The sequence below is a fragment of the Schistocerca gregaria genome, chromosome 10 (genome assembly GCF_023897955.1).
Source record: "Schistocerca gregaria isolate iqSchGreg1 chromosome 10, iqSchGreg1.2, whole genome shotgun sequence".
NCBI lineage: Eukaryota > Metazoa > Arthropoda > Insecta > Orthoptera > Acrididae > Schistocerca > Schistocerca gregaria.
In genome coordinates, this window is record NC_064929.1 from 148,664,855 (window position 1) to 148,681,399 (window position 16,545).

A 16,545-nucleotide genomic window follows, 5' to 3' on the forward strand; every position below is an offset into this window, starting at 1 on the left:
TGTGACTAATCCTTTATTTGGATAAAATCATACAAACAACCCAGGTGTCAAGATGTAAATCCCATCTTCAGATGCAATAAAAAGCAAGGAAAGCTAAGAGAGATTCTTCTTAAAATTAATGAACATTAAAAGTGCCAATAAAATGTGAATACCAGGTTATACCTTGATTGCATACAAGAAAGTTGTGCTAGTCCTGTAAAAAATCCATCACATTCATAAAGAAGCATGCAAGATTCCGTGTGAGTGAGGCATGAAAAGGTTCTGAGTAAACCAGTACCACATCATATAAATGGAGCCTAACTGAAGAAGCTTGAATGTAACAGCAAATAAGCACACATTAGCAGCCTAATGTAACCTATGCACCCACAGTGAATGACTAGACATGTGGCATGTGCTTAAGGAATTAAAATAAAGGCATATAAGCCATAGAATGTTTATTTGTGAACCTCAAACGTAGCTATCAAACAAGTGCACAGTCCAGCACATATTGTGGAAGCCGAGCATGACTTTTCAAAAGACTGACGCGCAAACCACTGAGAGACTCCATTGTGGCCGCGTTTGGATCTAATAGTGAGGGCAGGAGGGACCACCGAAGAAATAATAGCTAACAACACAGCCGCACCACTGTGTTTCCTCCCAAATACCACCCATTACTAATAGCACTAATACCATCAGCTTATGCGTGGCAGTAATTAAGATAGGTCTGGTGCAGGGAAAAAGATAAAAGCAAGACAGGCAATGTAAAATGCAATTGTCTACAAATAAAAGTAATAAAAAAGTGTAATAAAATTGTCAAGAAACAAAATTAATAAAATCAGAGTACAAATATAAAATTAATAAAACTGTAGTTTTCAGTGTACGTGCTTGAGAATTGTCCAGCAAAATGATGGTGAGGTCCTGCAGAAAGTGTCATCACTTCTGTCTTCAAGCTGGTCGTCGGTTGTGTTCCAAAAATAAACAGTGTAGAGACAGAAGTAATGACACTTTCTGCAGGACCTGACCATCATTTTGTAGGACAATGCTCAAGCATGTACAGTTACTGATTTCTTTGACTGATGGGGCTGCTAAGTGCTATGCCTCCTACTGCACACCCCTGATTTAAGCCCTTGTAAGTTCAACTGGATTTCTAAACTGAAGGAAACACTTCACGGCATTTGCTTAAGAACTGCTACAAATTTGTCAGGCAATAGAGTGCTTTGCTCAAACTGTCAACACAACTGGCACTGCTAAGAGTATCGTACAGCTTCTACATCGCTGGCAACGGGTTATACACAATGCTGGTGACTACTTTGAAGGTCAGTAAAACTTTGAAACGCATATCTATTTTGTATGAGATGTAAATAAATAGTTACCACTGTTAAAGTTCCAACCCTCATATATCTGTGTCACACATTCTTAAGATTGAGTACAATGATCTTTCGAGAACAAATGCTTAATTCTTTGAGTACATTAGCAACAACTTCATAATTCAGTTGTGAATGTGACTAACAGATGCGAGTAATAATTATAATAAAATTTTTGTTTGTCTTCTAAAGTCTGTTCAATCATTGTTCTAGTTCAGTGTGTACTTCTAGGTGACATGTTTCTCCAGTGTGGCCAGCAATACACAGAATGTTAATATCAAGCCAGTTACTGTGATTGCTGTCCCATCTTGAAGACGTGTCACCCCTCCCTGTTGTTGTGGTCTTCAATCCTGGTACTGGTTTGATTCAGCTCTCCATGCTACTTTATCCTGTGCAAGCGTCTTCATCTCCCAGTACCTACTGCAGCCTACATCCTTCTGAATCTGCTTAGTGCATTCATCTCTTCATCTCCCTCTACGATTTTTACCCTTCACGCTGCCCTCCAATACTAAATTGGTGATCCCTTGATACCTCAGAACATGTCCTACCAAAAGATCCCTTCTTCTAGTCAAGTTGTGCCACAAATTTCTCTTCTTCCCAATCCTATTCAATACTTCCCCATTAGTTATGTGATCTGCCCATCTAATCTTCAGCATTATTCTGTAACACCACATTTTAAAAGCTTCTATTCTCTTCTTGTCTAAACTATTTATCGTCCATGTTTCACCTCCATATATGGCTACACTCCATACAAATACTTTCAGAAACGACTTCCTGACACTTAAATCTATACTTGATGTTAACAAATTTCTCTTCTTCAGAAATCATTTCCTTGCCATTGCCAGTCTACATTTTATATCCTCTCTACTTCGACCATCATCAATTATTTTGCTCCCCAAATAGCAAGACTCCTTTACTATTTTAAGTGTCTCATTTCCTAATATAATTCCCTCAGCATCACCCGACTTAATTCGACTACATTCCATTATCCTCGTTTTGCTTTTGTTAATGTTCATCTTATACCCTCCTTTCAAGACACTGTCCATTCCGTTCAACTGCTCTTTCTAGTCCTTTTTCTGTCTCTGACATAATTACAATGTCATTGGTGAACCTCAAAGTTTTTATTTCTTCTCCATGGATTTTAATGCCTACTCCAAACTTTGCTTTTGTTTCCTTTACTGCTTGCTCAATATATAGGTTGAATAACATCGGGGAGAGGCTACAACCCTGTCTCACTCCCTTCCCAACCACTGCTTCCCCTTCATGTCTCTCGCCACTAATAACTGCCGTTTGGTTTCTGTACAAATTGTAAATAGCCTTTCGCTCCCTGTATTTTACCCCTGCCACCTTCAGAATTTGAAAGAGAGTATTCCAGTCAACATTGTCAAAAGCTTTCTCTAAGTCTACAAATGTAGAAACGTAGGTTTGCCTTTCCTTAATCTTTCTTCTAAGGTAAGTCGTAGGGTCAGTATTGCCTCACGTGTTCCAGTATTTCTACGGAATCCAAACTGATCTTCCCCGAGGTCGGCTTCTACCAGTTTTTCCATTTGTCTGTAAAGAATTCACGTTAGTATTTTGCAGCTGTGGCTTATTAAACTGATTGTTCGGTAATTTTCACATGTGTCAACGCCTGCTTTCTTTGGGATTGGAATTATTATATTCTTCTTTAAGTCTGAGGGTATATCGTCTGTCTCGTACATCTTGCTCACGAGATGGTAGAGTTTTGTCAGGACCAGCTCTCCCAAGGCTGTCAGTAGTTCTAATGGAATGTTGTCTACTCCCGGGGCCTTGTTTTTACTTAGGTCTTTCAGTGCTCTGTCAAACTCTTCACGCAGTATTGTATCTCCCATTTCATCTTCATCTACATCCTCTTCCATTTCCATAATATTGTCCTCAAGAATATCGCCCATGTATAGACCCTCTATATACTCCTTCCACCTTTCTGCCTTCCCTTCTTTGCTTAGAACTGGGTTGCCATCTGAGCTCTTGATATTCATACACGTGGTTCTCTTCTCTCCAAAGGTCTCTTTAATTTTCCTGTAGGCAGTATCTATCTTACCCCTAGTGAGATAAGCTTCTACATCCTTACATTTGTCCTCTAGCCATCCCTGTTTAGCCATTTTGCATTTCCTGTCGATCTCATTTTTGAGACGTTTGTATTCCTTTTTGCCTGCTTCATTTACTGCATTTTTATATTTTGTCCTTTCATCAATTAAATTCAATATTTCTTCTGTTACCTCGTCTTTTTACCTATTTGATCCTCTGCTGCCTTCACTACTTCATCCCTCAAAGCTACCCATTCTTCTTCTACTGTATTTCTTTCCCCCATTACTGTCAATTGTTCCTTTATGCTCTCCCTGTAACTCTGTACAACCTCTGGTTCTTTCAGTTTATCCAGGTCCCATCTCCTTAAATTTCCACCTTTTTGCAGTTTCTTCAGTTTTAATCTACAGGTCATAACCAATAGATTGTGGTCAGAGTCCACATTTGCCCCTGGAAATGTCTTACAATTTAAAACCTGGTTCCTAAATCTCTGTGTTACCATTATATAATCTATCTGATACCTTTTAGTATCTCCAGGGTTCTTCCATGTATACAACCTTCTTTTATGGTTCTTAAACCCAGTGTTAGCTATGATTAAGTTGTGCTCTGTGCAAAGTTCTACCAGGCGGCTTCCTCTTTCATTTCTCTCCCCCAATCCACATTCACCTACTACATTTCCTTCTCTCCCTTTTCCTACACTCAAATTCCAGTCACCCATTACTATTAAATTTTCGTCTCCCTTCACTATCTAATAATTTCTTTTATTTCATCATACATTTCTTCAATTTCTTCATCATCTGCAGAGCTAGTTGGCATATAAACTTGTACTACTGTAGTAGGTGTGGGCTTCGTGTCTATCTTGGCCACAAAATGTGTTCACTATGCTGTTTGTAGTAGCTTACCTGCACTCCTATTTTTTAATTCATTATTAAACCTACTCATGCATTACCCCTATTTGATTTTGTATTTATAACCCCGTATTCTCCTGACCAAAATTCTTGTTCCTCCTGCCACCGCACTTCACTAATTCCCACTATATCTAACTTCAACCTATCCATTTCCCTTTTTAAATTTTCTAACCTACCTGCCCGATTAAGGGATCTTACATTCCACGCTCCGATCTGTAGAATGCCAGTTTTCTTTCTCCTGATAACGACGTCCTCTTGAGTAGTCCCCGCCCGGAGATCCGAATGAGGGACTATTTTACCTCCGGAATATTTTACCCAAGAGGATGCCATCATACAGTAAAGCTGCATGCCCTCGGGAAAAATTACGGCTGTAGTTTCCCCTTGCTTTCACCTGTTCGCAGTACCTGCACAGCAAGGCCGTTTTGGTTAGTGTTACAAGGCCAAGTCAGTCAATCATCCAGACTGTTTCCCTTGCAGCTACTGAAAAGGCTGCTGCCCCTCTTCAGGAACCACACGTTTGTCTGGCCTCTCAATAGTTACCCTTCCACTGTGGTTGCACTTATGATACAGCTATCTGTACCATTAAAGCATGCAAGCCTCCCCACCAATGGCAAGGCCCATGGTTCATGTCCCTCCCTGTATAAAAATGCCCATTTCCTGCTGGGATACTTGCAAATGATATATATATATATATATATATATATATATATATATATATATATATATATATATATATATATATATATATATTAAAAACAAAGATTCCAAGACTTACCAAGCGGGAAAGCGCCGGCAGACAGGCACATGAACAAAACACACAAACACACACACAGAATTCGAGCTTTCACAACTGGCAGTTGCTTCTGCTTGTGTCTGTGTATGTGCGGATGGATATGTGTGTGTGTGTGCGCGAGTGTACACCTGTCCTTTTTTTCCCCTAAGGGAAGTCTTTCCGCTCCCGGGATTGGAATGACTCCTTACCCTCTCCCTTAAAACCCACACCCTTTCATTTTTCCCTCTCCTTCCTTCCTTCCTGACGAAGCAACTGCCAGTTGTGAAAGCTCGAATTCTGTGTGTGTGTTTGTGTGTTTTGTTCATGTGCCTGTCTGCCGGCGCTTTCCCGCTTGGTAAGTCTTGGAATCTTTGTTTTTAATATATTTTTCCCATGTGGAAGTTTCTTTCTGTTTTATATATATATATATATTAAAAACAAAGATTCCAAGACTTACCAAGCGGGAAAGCGCCGGCAGACAGGCACATGAACAAAACACACAAACCCACATCCTTTCATTTTTCCCTCTCCTTCCTTCCTTCCTGACGAAGCAACTGCCAGTTGCGAAAGCTCGTAATTCTGTGTGTGTGTTTGTGTGTTTTGTTCATGTGCCTGTCTGCCGGCACTTTCCCGCTTGGTAAGTCTTGGAATCTTTGTTTTTAATATATTTTTCCTATGTGGAAGTTTCTTTCTGTATATATATTTTCCTTCCCTGTATAAAAATTTATTATATATTTGTATCATTTGAAAGTATCCCAGCAGCAAATGGGCAGCACTTTTGGGCATTGATAGCAGACAGATGGTGTGGTGACAGGTGGCCTGTGAGATGGAACATATCAGGCTAGGAGAATGTGCTAAATATCGGTTAACTGATGTGTTGATGTCCAATGCGATCAATAACAGTAAAGACTGACTGATGACCAGTTGCAGACCCAAAATACTAATACCCCCTGGTTCAGTACCACTGCTTAGACATTTCAACAGAGTGGCGTAGAGTTTAATATGACAAATTATTTTACTATGCTGTAATATTACAAGAAACTACCAGCTACACTGTGTCAGATCTGTAAGGATTTGTTCGCTAGTCTTTCTTACCTGGCTTGCCCTTGACTTCTCATCATGTGAGTCACATGTACATCTGTCTGCTGTATGTACTGCCATAAAAGCAGCACTGCTCAGTCACTGTTGGAGCACTGGCTATTCTCCATGTTTCCTGTCCCCATTAATACATGTCATTAAACCAAATGTCATGCTAGAATAATTGTGGACCATCGTGTCAAATGAGGACATAAAATTCCTCTGTGAAACCATTTTGCTTCTAATAGGAAACAAGCCGATGTGCATCAATGCTAAGCTTTGCGTGAAGCAGAGGATGAGTGGTTAGGCTGAATCCGTCTGAATTTTACCAAAGCAAAATAGCAAATGTCTAACAAAACACGTGAAAATGTGCCTGACGATTTGTGTATTTTACACAGTTTCATTGTTTCCCACAATGTGATCAACAACACATGCATTGTTTCTACAGTACTCACTGAACTTGACTAATTTAATGCTACAAAATAGATCTGAAAGTATGTCATTGTTGAGTTTTGGAGATTTAGTTCTAATGACAATTTTAATAAGAACAAGACTGTAATTTGCCTTTTCTGTTTTTATACAATTTAGAACATATGTCACCAAAAGTAATTATTTTGTTGGGTTGAGTACTCACTATAAAACTGCTGTCACAGTATTATGTTCATTAATCACTTTCCTAATTTTATCATCAATTTTTACTGACATTCAGTCATTCTATTGTTTTAAAAAATCTTAATTAGTGTACTACAACACTGTGGTTTTGTAATCAGAGGCTGTATTTTACTAATTCATGCCCTTCTGTGTGTGTTATTTTATTTGTTACAGTTGGTCAAACTTGCACATGACGTGGCCAAGGAGCTGAGAGCATCGGTCGTTCAAGCCCGCAAAATCAAGGACGACATGTTTGGTACAAAACACAGCCATTTTTTTAAATTTATAGTATGAAGGGTAGTCACAAAGTTTTAATTACCACCTCAGAAAAATTGAGCTCCGACCATGCCATTTGGTGGTGATGGTAGTCATTCTCTGCATATTAGGTTTGTGCATAAGTTCATAGCATTTTTGTTTTGCAAGTTGGTATACCGTTTGCTATGGGTTTATTTTTCAATGGTCATTTTTTATTTGTAGTTCACTATTGCTATATTTGTATACATATTGTTTTCTTTGTCATTTGAAGATCATTAGTAGAGCTGTAGGTGCTAGAAAATGCCTTGCGAAGTGGAGAAATTGAAAAATATCTGACATATTCTTCTGTCTGAATTCAATATAGGGGTGACAGCAGTGGAGACAGCCAGAGTCATTTGCAGTGTGTATAGGTATAATGTCATCAGACAGAGCATGGCAAGAAAATGGTTTTCTAGTTTTAGACGAGATTGTTGACTCTCCACGTACAGGAAGGCCTTCATGGTTTGACAAATATCATTTAAACACATTAATCCACAATGATCCACATCATTGTACTCTAGAACTGGCAGATGTGATGAACTGAGGTCATAGCACCATCGTGCGACATTTGCACACAGTGGAGGAGGCCCAAAAATTGGATGTGTGGGTACCACTTGCTCTAAGTCAAAATGACAAAAACCACAGGTGACTATATGTGCATCTTTGCTTGCTCATCATCAATTGGCTCATGAACAACACCAACCATTCCTATCCTGTATCATTACTGCTCTTGAGAAATGGTGTCTTTATGCTAATGTAAGGAGAAAGAAAGAATGGTTGTGTGCAGAAAAAGCAGCAACTCCCTGTACAAAAACCTGTGCGCATCCACAAAAGATAATGTTATGCATCTGATGGAACAGCGTTGGTGTGGTGTTCTACAAATTGCTATCCTGAGATGTATCAGTCACTGTTGACATTTATTGTCAGCAATTTTAGAGGTCTTGCAGACACAATCTGAGAACAATGACGAGGAAGGCTGCATGAAGTGATGCTACTCCATGATAATGTCAGTCTGCATTCTGTTAGAATGACAAAATACTCTATACAGGAGTTAGGTTGGGAAGTCATTCCAGACTCAGCTTATTCACCTGATCTCGTGTCCTCAGATTTACACCTTTCCCGCCCTCTGTTGAGTGATCGTCAAGGAACTTCTTTTCCACATGAAAATGTGCTCTGAACATGGCTTGATGATTTCTTCACTACAAAACCGTGTAATGTCTACAGATGCAGAATCAGAAAGTTAACCCAGCATTGACAGACTGTTGTAAGTAGTGGAGGGTAATATATTACTGATGACTAAAGTCTCTGTTATGCCCTGTATATCTGTTGTCATTATTAAACTTGTGAGAAAATGCTATGAACTTGTGCACCAACCCAGTATTAACTCTTAACTGTGACACGTTTTTCCAAATGATAGATGACTTGATAGAGACGTTGGTTGGAGAAGTTTGCATTTTGGCTGTTCAATGTTCAAGTATTGTTCCAATTCGAAAATCATCTCGTCATTCTGGAAATGCCTTCCATGCGGTAGTTTCTTCATTTGAGTCGAGGATGTAGTTACTGGGTGCTATATTAGGAGAATATTGAAGGGAGGCAAAATTTGATGACCCAAAGAAGCAGCGTGCAGTTTTGTGTCTTGTACAGAATGGGTTGGGGGCATTGTTATCAGGTAAAAACACATCCTTGGACAGCTTCCCTCAGTGCTCCATCTCGAAGCCGTCCGTAACTTTGTCAGGAGATTTTGGTAGTATTCTCTTGGGGTAGTTTATTCCTTATGAGTGTACTTGCTGTCCACACCACAATCTGGCAGTCCCAAAAAGCGTCAGCATCATTTTTGTCTACAATGGTCAGGTCTTCCCTGTTTATGGTGGTGATGAATCCAGATCCTCCCGCTGCTCACTTTTGTCGGGGTCATGGTGGTACATCCGTTACTTGTTCAATGCGATTGGGCAGATACAGAAGTTGCAGTGGTGCTCAGGAATGCCAGCACAATCAGTTACCAGTGCAACTGCTGCCAGCATGGCTCTTCTTATGCTAGCAGAATTTTGAAAGTGAAGTTCTGTGGAAGATTGCATTCACCGCCAGGCCATGGTCACGGTACCTGCACAGGGCCAGCGGGCGGCACCACTGGCCCCACAGAACCATTTCCTTCCACCGTATTACGTTCCGCAAATACTCTGGTGGGGAAAAAAAATCACAACAGTGATGAGGCGTTGTAACACATAAACGAAAGTTGGTAGGTGTGTTTCTACATCTGAAAGATGATGTCTATTCCAATTTTGTGCCAGTTGTGTAAGAGTGCCACTAGTTGCACTACTATGAGGATGTGATTCAGGTTTGCTTTAAATACGTGCTCTAACACACATGAGCATTAATTACCTTTGAGATTGGATGTGGTGAGTTGATGTTAGATAAGAATGCCTTTAAGGTGAAAAAGATGCCAGTATCAACACATCTCTGAGTTTGAACAAGGAGGTGTAGTAGGACTACCATATTTACTCGAGTCTAAGCCACAATTTTTTTTCTGGATTTTTTAATCCAAAAAACTGCCTGCGGCTTAGAATCGAGTGCAAAGTAAGAGGAAGTTCTGAAAAATGCCGATAGGTGCCGCCACAACTAACTTCTGCCGCCAAATATATGTAGCGCTACACAGGCACGCTTTGCAGACACAAATATAATTACTGGCGCCAAAACCTCTGCGTCGGTAAATAAATTAAAAAGATAGGTGGAAGATGAGCTGTTTTTCTCCACCTCAATTTTCGACCACTGCATTTTCATACATAATCCAACGAAGTAAATACAAATTCCATATTGTTAATCTACGAATGTAGCAGCATTTCAATGTACTACAAAAGTCCGACTGGCAAGACTGTTTGGGATGTTTGTCAATATGGCCAACTCTACATTCTGAGTTTTTTCCTACCTGTGAGAAGAGATGATTGCTAATAGGAACTTTTATGAATTGTGAATCACATGCAGTATTCTCTTCACTGTAAGTATAATACGAATATAAACAATTTGACATGTATTCTTTTGTGTTTGCTGCTATCTCATTTAAATCCTGTCTGCCTAATAAACCACGAAACTAGAGTGAGACAGCGGAAGAATGTACATATCATGTCATGTTTATATTCGTATTATTCTTATGCCTAATAGTGATACAGTCAGAAATGAAGCACGAAAATTGACTAGATTTTTAAATCTAAGATTACTCCAATTTTTGTGCAGAATTTGATGTAATAAAGAGGCATCTGCAAAGATTTTCAAACGGAGAAACATTTTTGCTAAACTCTCCTTCAGAACATCGTGTATCATACGTTGTCTATTATTTCGTTCTTGCTGATCATTATCAAAGAAAGCAGCAGTGTAAGTAACAACAAATAGCAGTCTTTTGCCATTGTTTCACTAATGAGATGATTCCTCTCTCTCTCTCTCTCTCTCTCTCTCTCTCTCTCTCTCTCTCTCTCTCTCTCTTTTTTAATTGTAAGCAGCGGTAGTGTGCACAAAAGGAAGCCATGCCACGAGCGGTGACAGGCTGTAAACACTCATTATCAGAATGCGACAAACAATGCATGAAACAGTACAGTAATGCATTTTCAGCTTAGAGTGATGTAAACACCTATAACAAAGAGAACGGCACTTATCAGATCAAAGAAAAAATAAGCAATCAATTCAAACCAGACGAAGCACGTGAAAAAGAAGGGTACCTGTATATATACGGACGGAATGCCTGACACGTAGCAATGGCTACCTGGTAAAGCTTAACTGCTAAGCTTAAGACTAGAACCAAACTACTGTAGCTGTATAGTCATTCATTCGACCTAAATTGTGTCTCATATTACAATGGACCAACTTCGTTTCGATTTGGAGGTGCGGCCTAAAACTTTTCTCTCCCCTTGAATTTCGAATCTCAAATTTCAGGTGCGGCTTAGATTCGGGAACATTTTTTTTCCTTGATTTCGAATCACATTTTTCAGGTTTGGCTGAGATTCGAGTGTGTCTTAGATTCGAGTAAATACCATACTAGAAGTCAGATGTTCCTTCTGTGACAATGCAGGAAGACTTGGCAGCAATGTGGCCACTGTCCACAATTACTGGCAGTGGTGTTCAGGAGAGTGTGTAGTCGCAAGAAGACGGGGCTCGAGGCGACCGTGTGGCACTACCGAGAGGAGAGACTGTCGAATTCAGTGTACGGCTCTGGCACATTGTACTGCACCTGCAGCAGCAATTTGAGCAGCAGTTGGCACCACAGTGAGACAAAGAACTGCTACAAATTTGTTACTTCAAGGACAGCTGAAAACCAAATGCTCTTTAGTGTGCATTCAATTGATCTCAAAGCACTGCCACTTTTGAGGATAAATGGTCAAGCAAAAGTTCATTAGAGGGCAGGGTGGAGGTCTGTTATGTTTTCTGATGAAGGCTGGTTCCGTCTCAGTGCTAGTAATTGCTGCGTGTTGGTTAGAAGGATGGCAGTTGAGGGCCTCCTACCAATCTGTCTGCTTGCTAGACACACTGTACCTCCATCTGGAGTTACGGTCTGGGCTGCAATTTTGTATGACAGCAGAAGCAATATCATAGATATCCCACGCACCCTGACTGTGAATTTGTACACCTGGAGATTCGACTTTTTGTGCTGCCAAGCATGAATGGCATTCCAGCAGGTGTTTTTCAACACGATAAAGCTCGCCCACATACTGCTGTCAGAGCGAGTGGATTAGGCCAGGCACTGAATACATTATTATGTCTTCAATTGGGGACTTGCTCTCTGCATCCCATCAGCTGTACGAGAGGATTGACACACCACTCATTCGAGGACACGAAAGCGCTGGCAGGTTGATAGATACACAAACACAAACATACACACAAAATTCAAGCTTTGGCAACCAACGGTTGCTTCATCAGGAAAGAGGGAAGGAGAGGGAAAGACGAAAGGATGTGGGTTTTAAGGGAGAGGGTAAGGAGTCATTCCAATCCCAGGAGCAGAAAGACATATCTTAGGGGGAAAAAAAGGACAGGTATACACTCGCGCGCGTGCACACACACATATCCATCCACACATAAACAGTCACAAGCAGATATTTGTAAATGCAAAGAGTTTGGGCAGAGATGTCGGTCGAGGTGGAAGTACAGAGGCAAAGATTTTGTTGAAAGACAGGTGAGGTATGAGCGACGGCAACTTGAAATTAGCAGAGGTTCAGGCCTGGTGGATAACGAGAAGAGAGGATATACTGACGGACAAGTTCCCATCTCCGGAGTTTTGACAGGTTGTGTTAGTGGGAAGTATCCAGATAACCCGGACGGTGTAACACTGTGCCAAGATGTGCTGGCTGTGCACCAAGGCAAGTTTAACCACAGGGTGATCCTCATTACCAACAAACACTGTCTGCCTGTGTCCATTCATGCAAATGGACATATATAATTTTCCCACATGGAATGTTTCCCTCTATATATACATATATATTTCAGTTGTTGTTGTGGTCTTCAGTACTGAGACTGGTTTGATGCAGCTCTCCGTGCTACTCTATCCTGTGCAAGCTTCTTCATCTTCAGGTACCTACTGCAACCTACATCCTTCTGAATCTGCTTAGTGTATTCATCTTTTGGCCTCCCTCTACGATTGTTACCCTCCATGCTGCCCTCCAGTACTAAATTGGTGATCCCTTGATGCCTCAGAACATGTCCTACCAACCAATCCCTTCTTCTAGTCAAGTTGTGCCACAAATTTTTCTTCTCCCCAATCCTATTCAATACCTTCTCATTAGTTATGTGATCTACTCATCTAATCTTCAGCATTCTTCTGTAGCACAACATTTCGAAATCTTCTATTCTCCTCTTGTCCAAACTATTTATTGTCCACATTTCACTTCCATACATGGCTACACTCCATACAAATACTTTCAGAAATGACTTGCTTACACTTAAATCTATTCTTGATGTTAACAAATGTCTCTTCATCAGAAACACTTTCCTTGCCATTGCCTATCTACATTTTATATCCTGTCTACTTCGACCATCATCAGTTATTTTGCTCCCCAAATAGCAAAACTCCTTTACTACTTTAAGCATCTCATTTCCGCATCTAAAACCCTCAGCATCGTCTGACTTAATTTGACTACATTCCGTTATCCTCGTTTTGCTTTTGTTGACGTTCATCTTATATCTTCCTTTCAAGACACTATCTATTCCGTTCAACTGCTCTTTCTAGTCCTTTTTCTGTCTCTGACAGAATTACAATGTCATTGGTGAACCTCAAAGTTTTTATTTCTTCTCCATGGATTTTAATGCCTACTCCAAACTTTGCTTTTGTTTCCTTTACTGCTTGCTCAATATACAGATTGAATAACATCGGGGAAAGGCTACAACCCTGTCTTACTCCCTTCCCAACCACTGCTTCCCTTTCATGTCCCTCGACTCTTATAATTGCCCTCTGGTTTCTGTACAAATTGTAAATAGCCTATAGCTCCCTGTATTTTACCCCTGCCACCTTCAGAATTTGAGAGAGTATTCCAATCAACATTGTCAAAAGCTTTCTCTAAGTCTACAAATGCTAGAAACGTAGGTTTGCCTTTCCTTAATCTAGCTTCTAAGATAAGTCATAGGGTCAGAATTGCCTCACATGTTCCAATATTTCTATGGAATCCAAACTGATCTTCCCTGGCTTCTACTATTCATTGTTTTAATGTGGTGCTCCTGTCTTGAGAACACAAGAATAACATCATATATAGCTTCCGTCATTAAAGTTGGTAGTCACGTTTTCTTGGTACTTCATATAAAAACACAAGAAGCACAAACTTTTGTGAACACAGTTATTTGTTCTGGAACTTTGCAGTCTGTGAACAAATTTTCAACTTTTGTTACAAGCTACTTGGGCTTCTTTTGCTGGGGCATCTTCGACTGATAGATACTTCAGAAATCATCTGTGTTGGCCTGACATGGGTCCAACGTATCTGCTGTCGACTTAGTTCAGTGGGCTTTTTTGAATGGGTGTGAGCAAATGTGGGACAAAGAGAACGGCAATATGTATCATGTTTAAATCAGTGATGAGAAGCTGAAAACTGAACTGTGGCAAATTTTGCTTTTTCCAGAGTATCCTGGTGATAGTGCATTGTTGCTGTACACTTCCACCAATTCAGCACAGTTTGTTGCAGTGTTGTTCGCATATCACACAATACTTTAATTTTATCAGTGGATTACGTTATTTTGTGTTGACTCCTCTATTTGCTTGCTACGGTAATGTGGTAATTGTGTACGACAACTGGAGGCGTGTAGGGCTACCTGAAAACAAACACAATATGAATTATTTGACTTTATTTTTTAAGTTGATAATTAAAACTTTATGACTACCCCTTTTTGTTTGTTAAATTGAGAAGTGGCAAATGAACTCATTATTTGTTTTCCTTCCAGAAGTAAGAATTACTGAAGAAACTTATAAGTTCGACAACATACCTGGGATGCCTTTTCAGAGATGTAAATCTTAGTACTGCAGACAGAGTGGTTAACGATACTAGTGACTGCAGTGTACCTGAGTTGTTTTAAAAAGTAAATGTGTTTTGAAATATGGACACTGTATATGAGTTGTCTTTGTGGTACCAGAACAGCAGTACTTACAGATTTGTGACAGTTTTGCGGTGAGTACTGTTGAAGCTGGTATCACTTGTATTAGACAGATTGACTCTGACTGATGTATCATTTACATAGTTGAAAATAAAGTGCTTTCATGTTACCATAGAAGGATTTGCTTTGAGAATTAATGTTAATGTTTTACATTTACTACAGTTTTACCATAGCCAGATGTTGGAGAAAATACTATGAATGCAATGTTATGAACAGATTTCTGCAGCAGGTGCTGGATTTCTGATTTATCTACAGGATGTATCATAATAGTGAAAACTGATGTAGGTGAAAGCGTATGTTTCTAGAAACAAAAACATTTCAGTGAACATCGGTCCTTGAAGGAGCCATATGCGAGAAAATTGCAAGTGTTGTTAAGAGCCATCACTGACTTCAGTATGAAAAATTGTCCTAGTTAGTACGTATGTACCTGAAATGTTAACATACAAATAAATGCTCAAAAAAATTGACCATGGAAACACAAAATGCGTATACATCGTAACAGGAGATGAAACTGACTTATTTGTTAGTGCCGGAAGCCAAGCAGCAATCAATTGTTTGCATAACCCGAGATGAACAGAAACCACCAAAAGTTCGACATTCATGAAACACTTCCAAGAAAATCATCACTTGTTTCTGAGGTTAAGCTGGATGTGTCTCGACCATTCATTTGGAAAATGGAAGGAAAATTAACTGGAATGCTATACTAGCATCTAGTATAAATTCATAGCATTTTTCCACAAGTTTAATAAACACAATAAATAAATGCAGCCGAGGCTTTACCCATCAATAACATATCCTCCTTCACTATTTATAACAGTCTGTCAACATTGGGGTAACTTTTCAATTCCACTACTATTTAAATCACATGGTTTTGAGACAAAGCACTTGTCAAGCCATTTTGGAGTGCATTTTCATGGGGAAAGGAAGTTCCTTGAAGATTGTTCAGTAGAGAGTGGAAAAGGTGTAAATCTGAGGGCACAAGATCAGGTGAATAAGATGAGTGCGGAATGACTTTCCAACCTAACTCTTGTATAGTGTTTTTTGTCAGTCTAGCTTAATGCAGATGGGCATTATCATGGAGTAGCATCATTTCAAACTATCTTCCTGGTCATTGTTCTCAAATTTTGTCTGGAAGACCTCTCAGTTGCTCACAGTAAATGCCACAGTGATGGACACACCTCGGGGAAGCAATTCGTTGTACACCACATTGTCTCTGTTCCACCGGGTGCCTAACATTATGTTTTGTGGAAGTGCACAGGTTTTTGTACTGGGAGTTGCTGCTTTGTCTGGGCTCAACAATTTCTTTCTTTTCCTTATGTTAGCATAAAGACACCATTTCTCACGGCCAGTAGTGATATAGGATAGGAATGGCTGGTGGTGTTCATGAGCCAACTGATGAGCAAGCTGAGATTCACATATGGCCCCCGCTGATTTTTGTGATTTTTGCCTTAGATCATTTGATACCCATATACCTAATTCTTGAACCTTCCCCATTGCTTGTAACTTTAGCATGATGGTGGAATGCTAACAGTTCATCACATTTGCCAATTCTCAAGTACACTGATGTGGACCATTGTAGATTAAAGTGTTTAGGCAGCCTTCATCAAATCCTAAGGTCTTCCTGAACATTGAAAGTAATTAATATCAAAATGATCCTCCATAAAAAGATAAAACCATTTTCTTGCCGTGCTCTCTTGATTGGCATTTTCTCCATGATGACATATGTTTCTAGCAGCCTCCTCTGTTGTCACCCCTCTGTTTAACTCAAACAGATGACAATATTGCAGTGGCTGTGTTATTCCGAATTACAGTGTAAAGTCCCTTCCAGCATGCATGTCCTAAT

The 16,545-nt window shown here is 39.8% G+C and overlaps 1 protein-coding gene across 2 annotated transcripts in view; it reads left to right on the forward strand.

Annotated features, from left to right (window-relative positions):
• The window catches only part of LOC126293384 (complex III assembly factor LYRM7), a 29,994-nt gene extending 15,175 nt beyond the window's left edge, over positions 1-14,819 (forward strand). For both annotated transcript variants that reach the window (XM_049986592.1, XM_049986591.1), the window contains exons 4-5: positions 6,969-7,050; positions 14,493-14,819. In XM_049986592.1, the coding sequence (XP_049842549.1) occupies positions 6,969-7,050; positions 14,493-14,566 (156 nt within the window). In that variant the 3' untranslated portion in view covers positions 14,567-14,819. The remainder of the gene's footprint in view (positions 1-6,968; positions 7,051-14,492) is intronic.
• Positions 14,820-16,545: the final 1,726 nt, after the last annotated feature.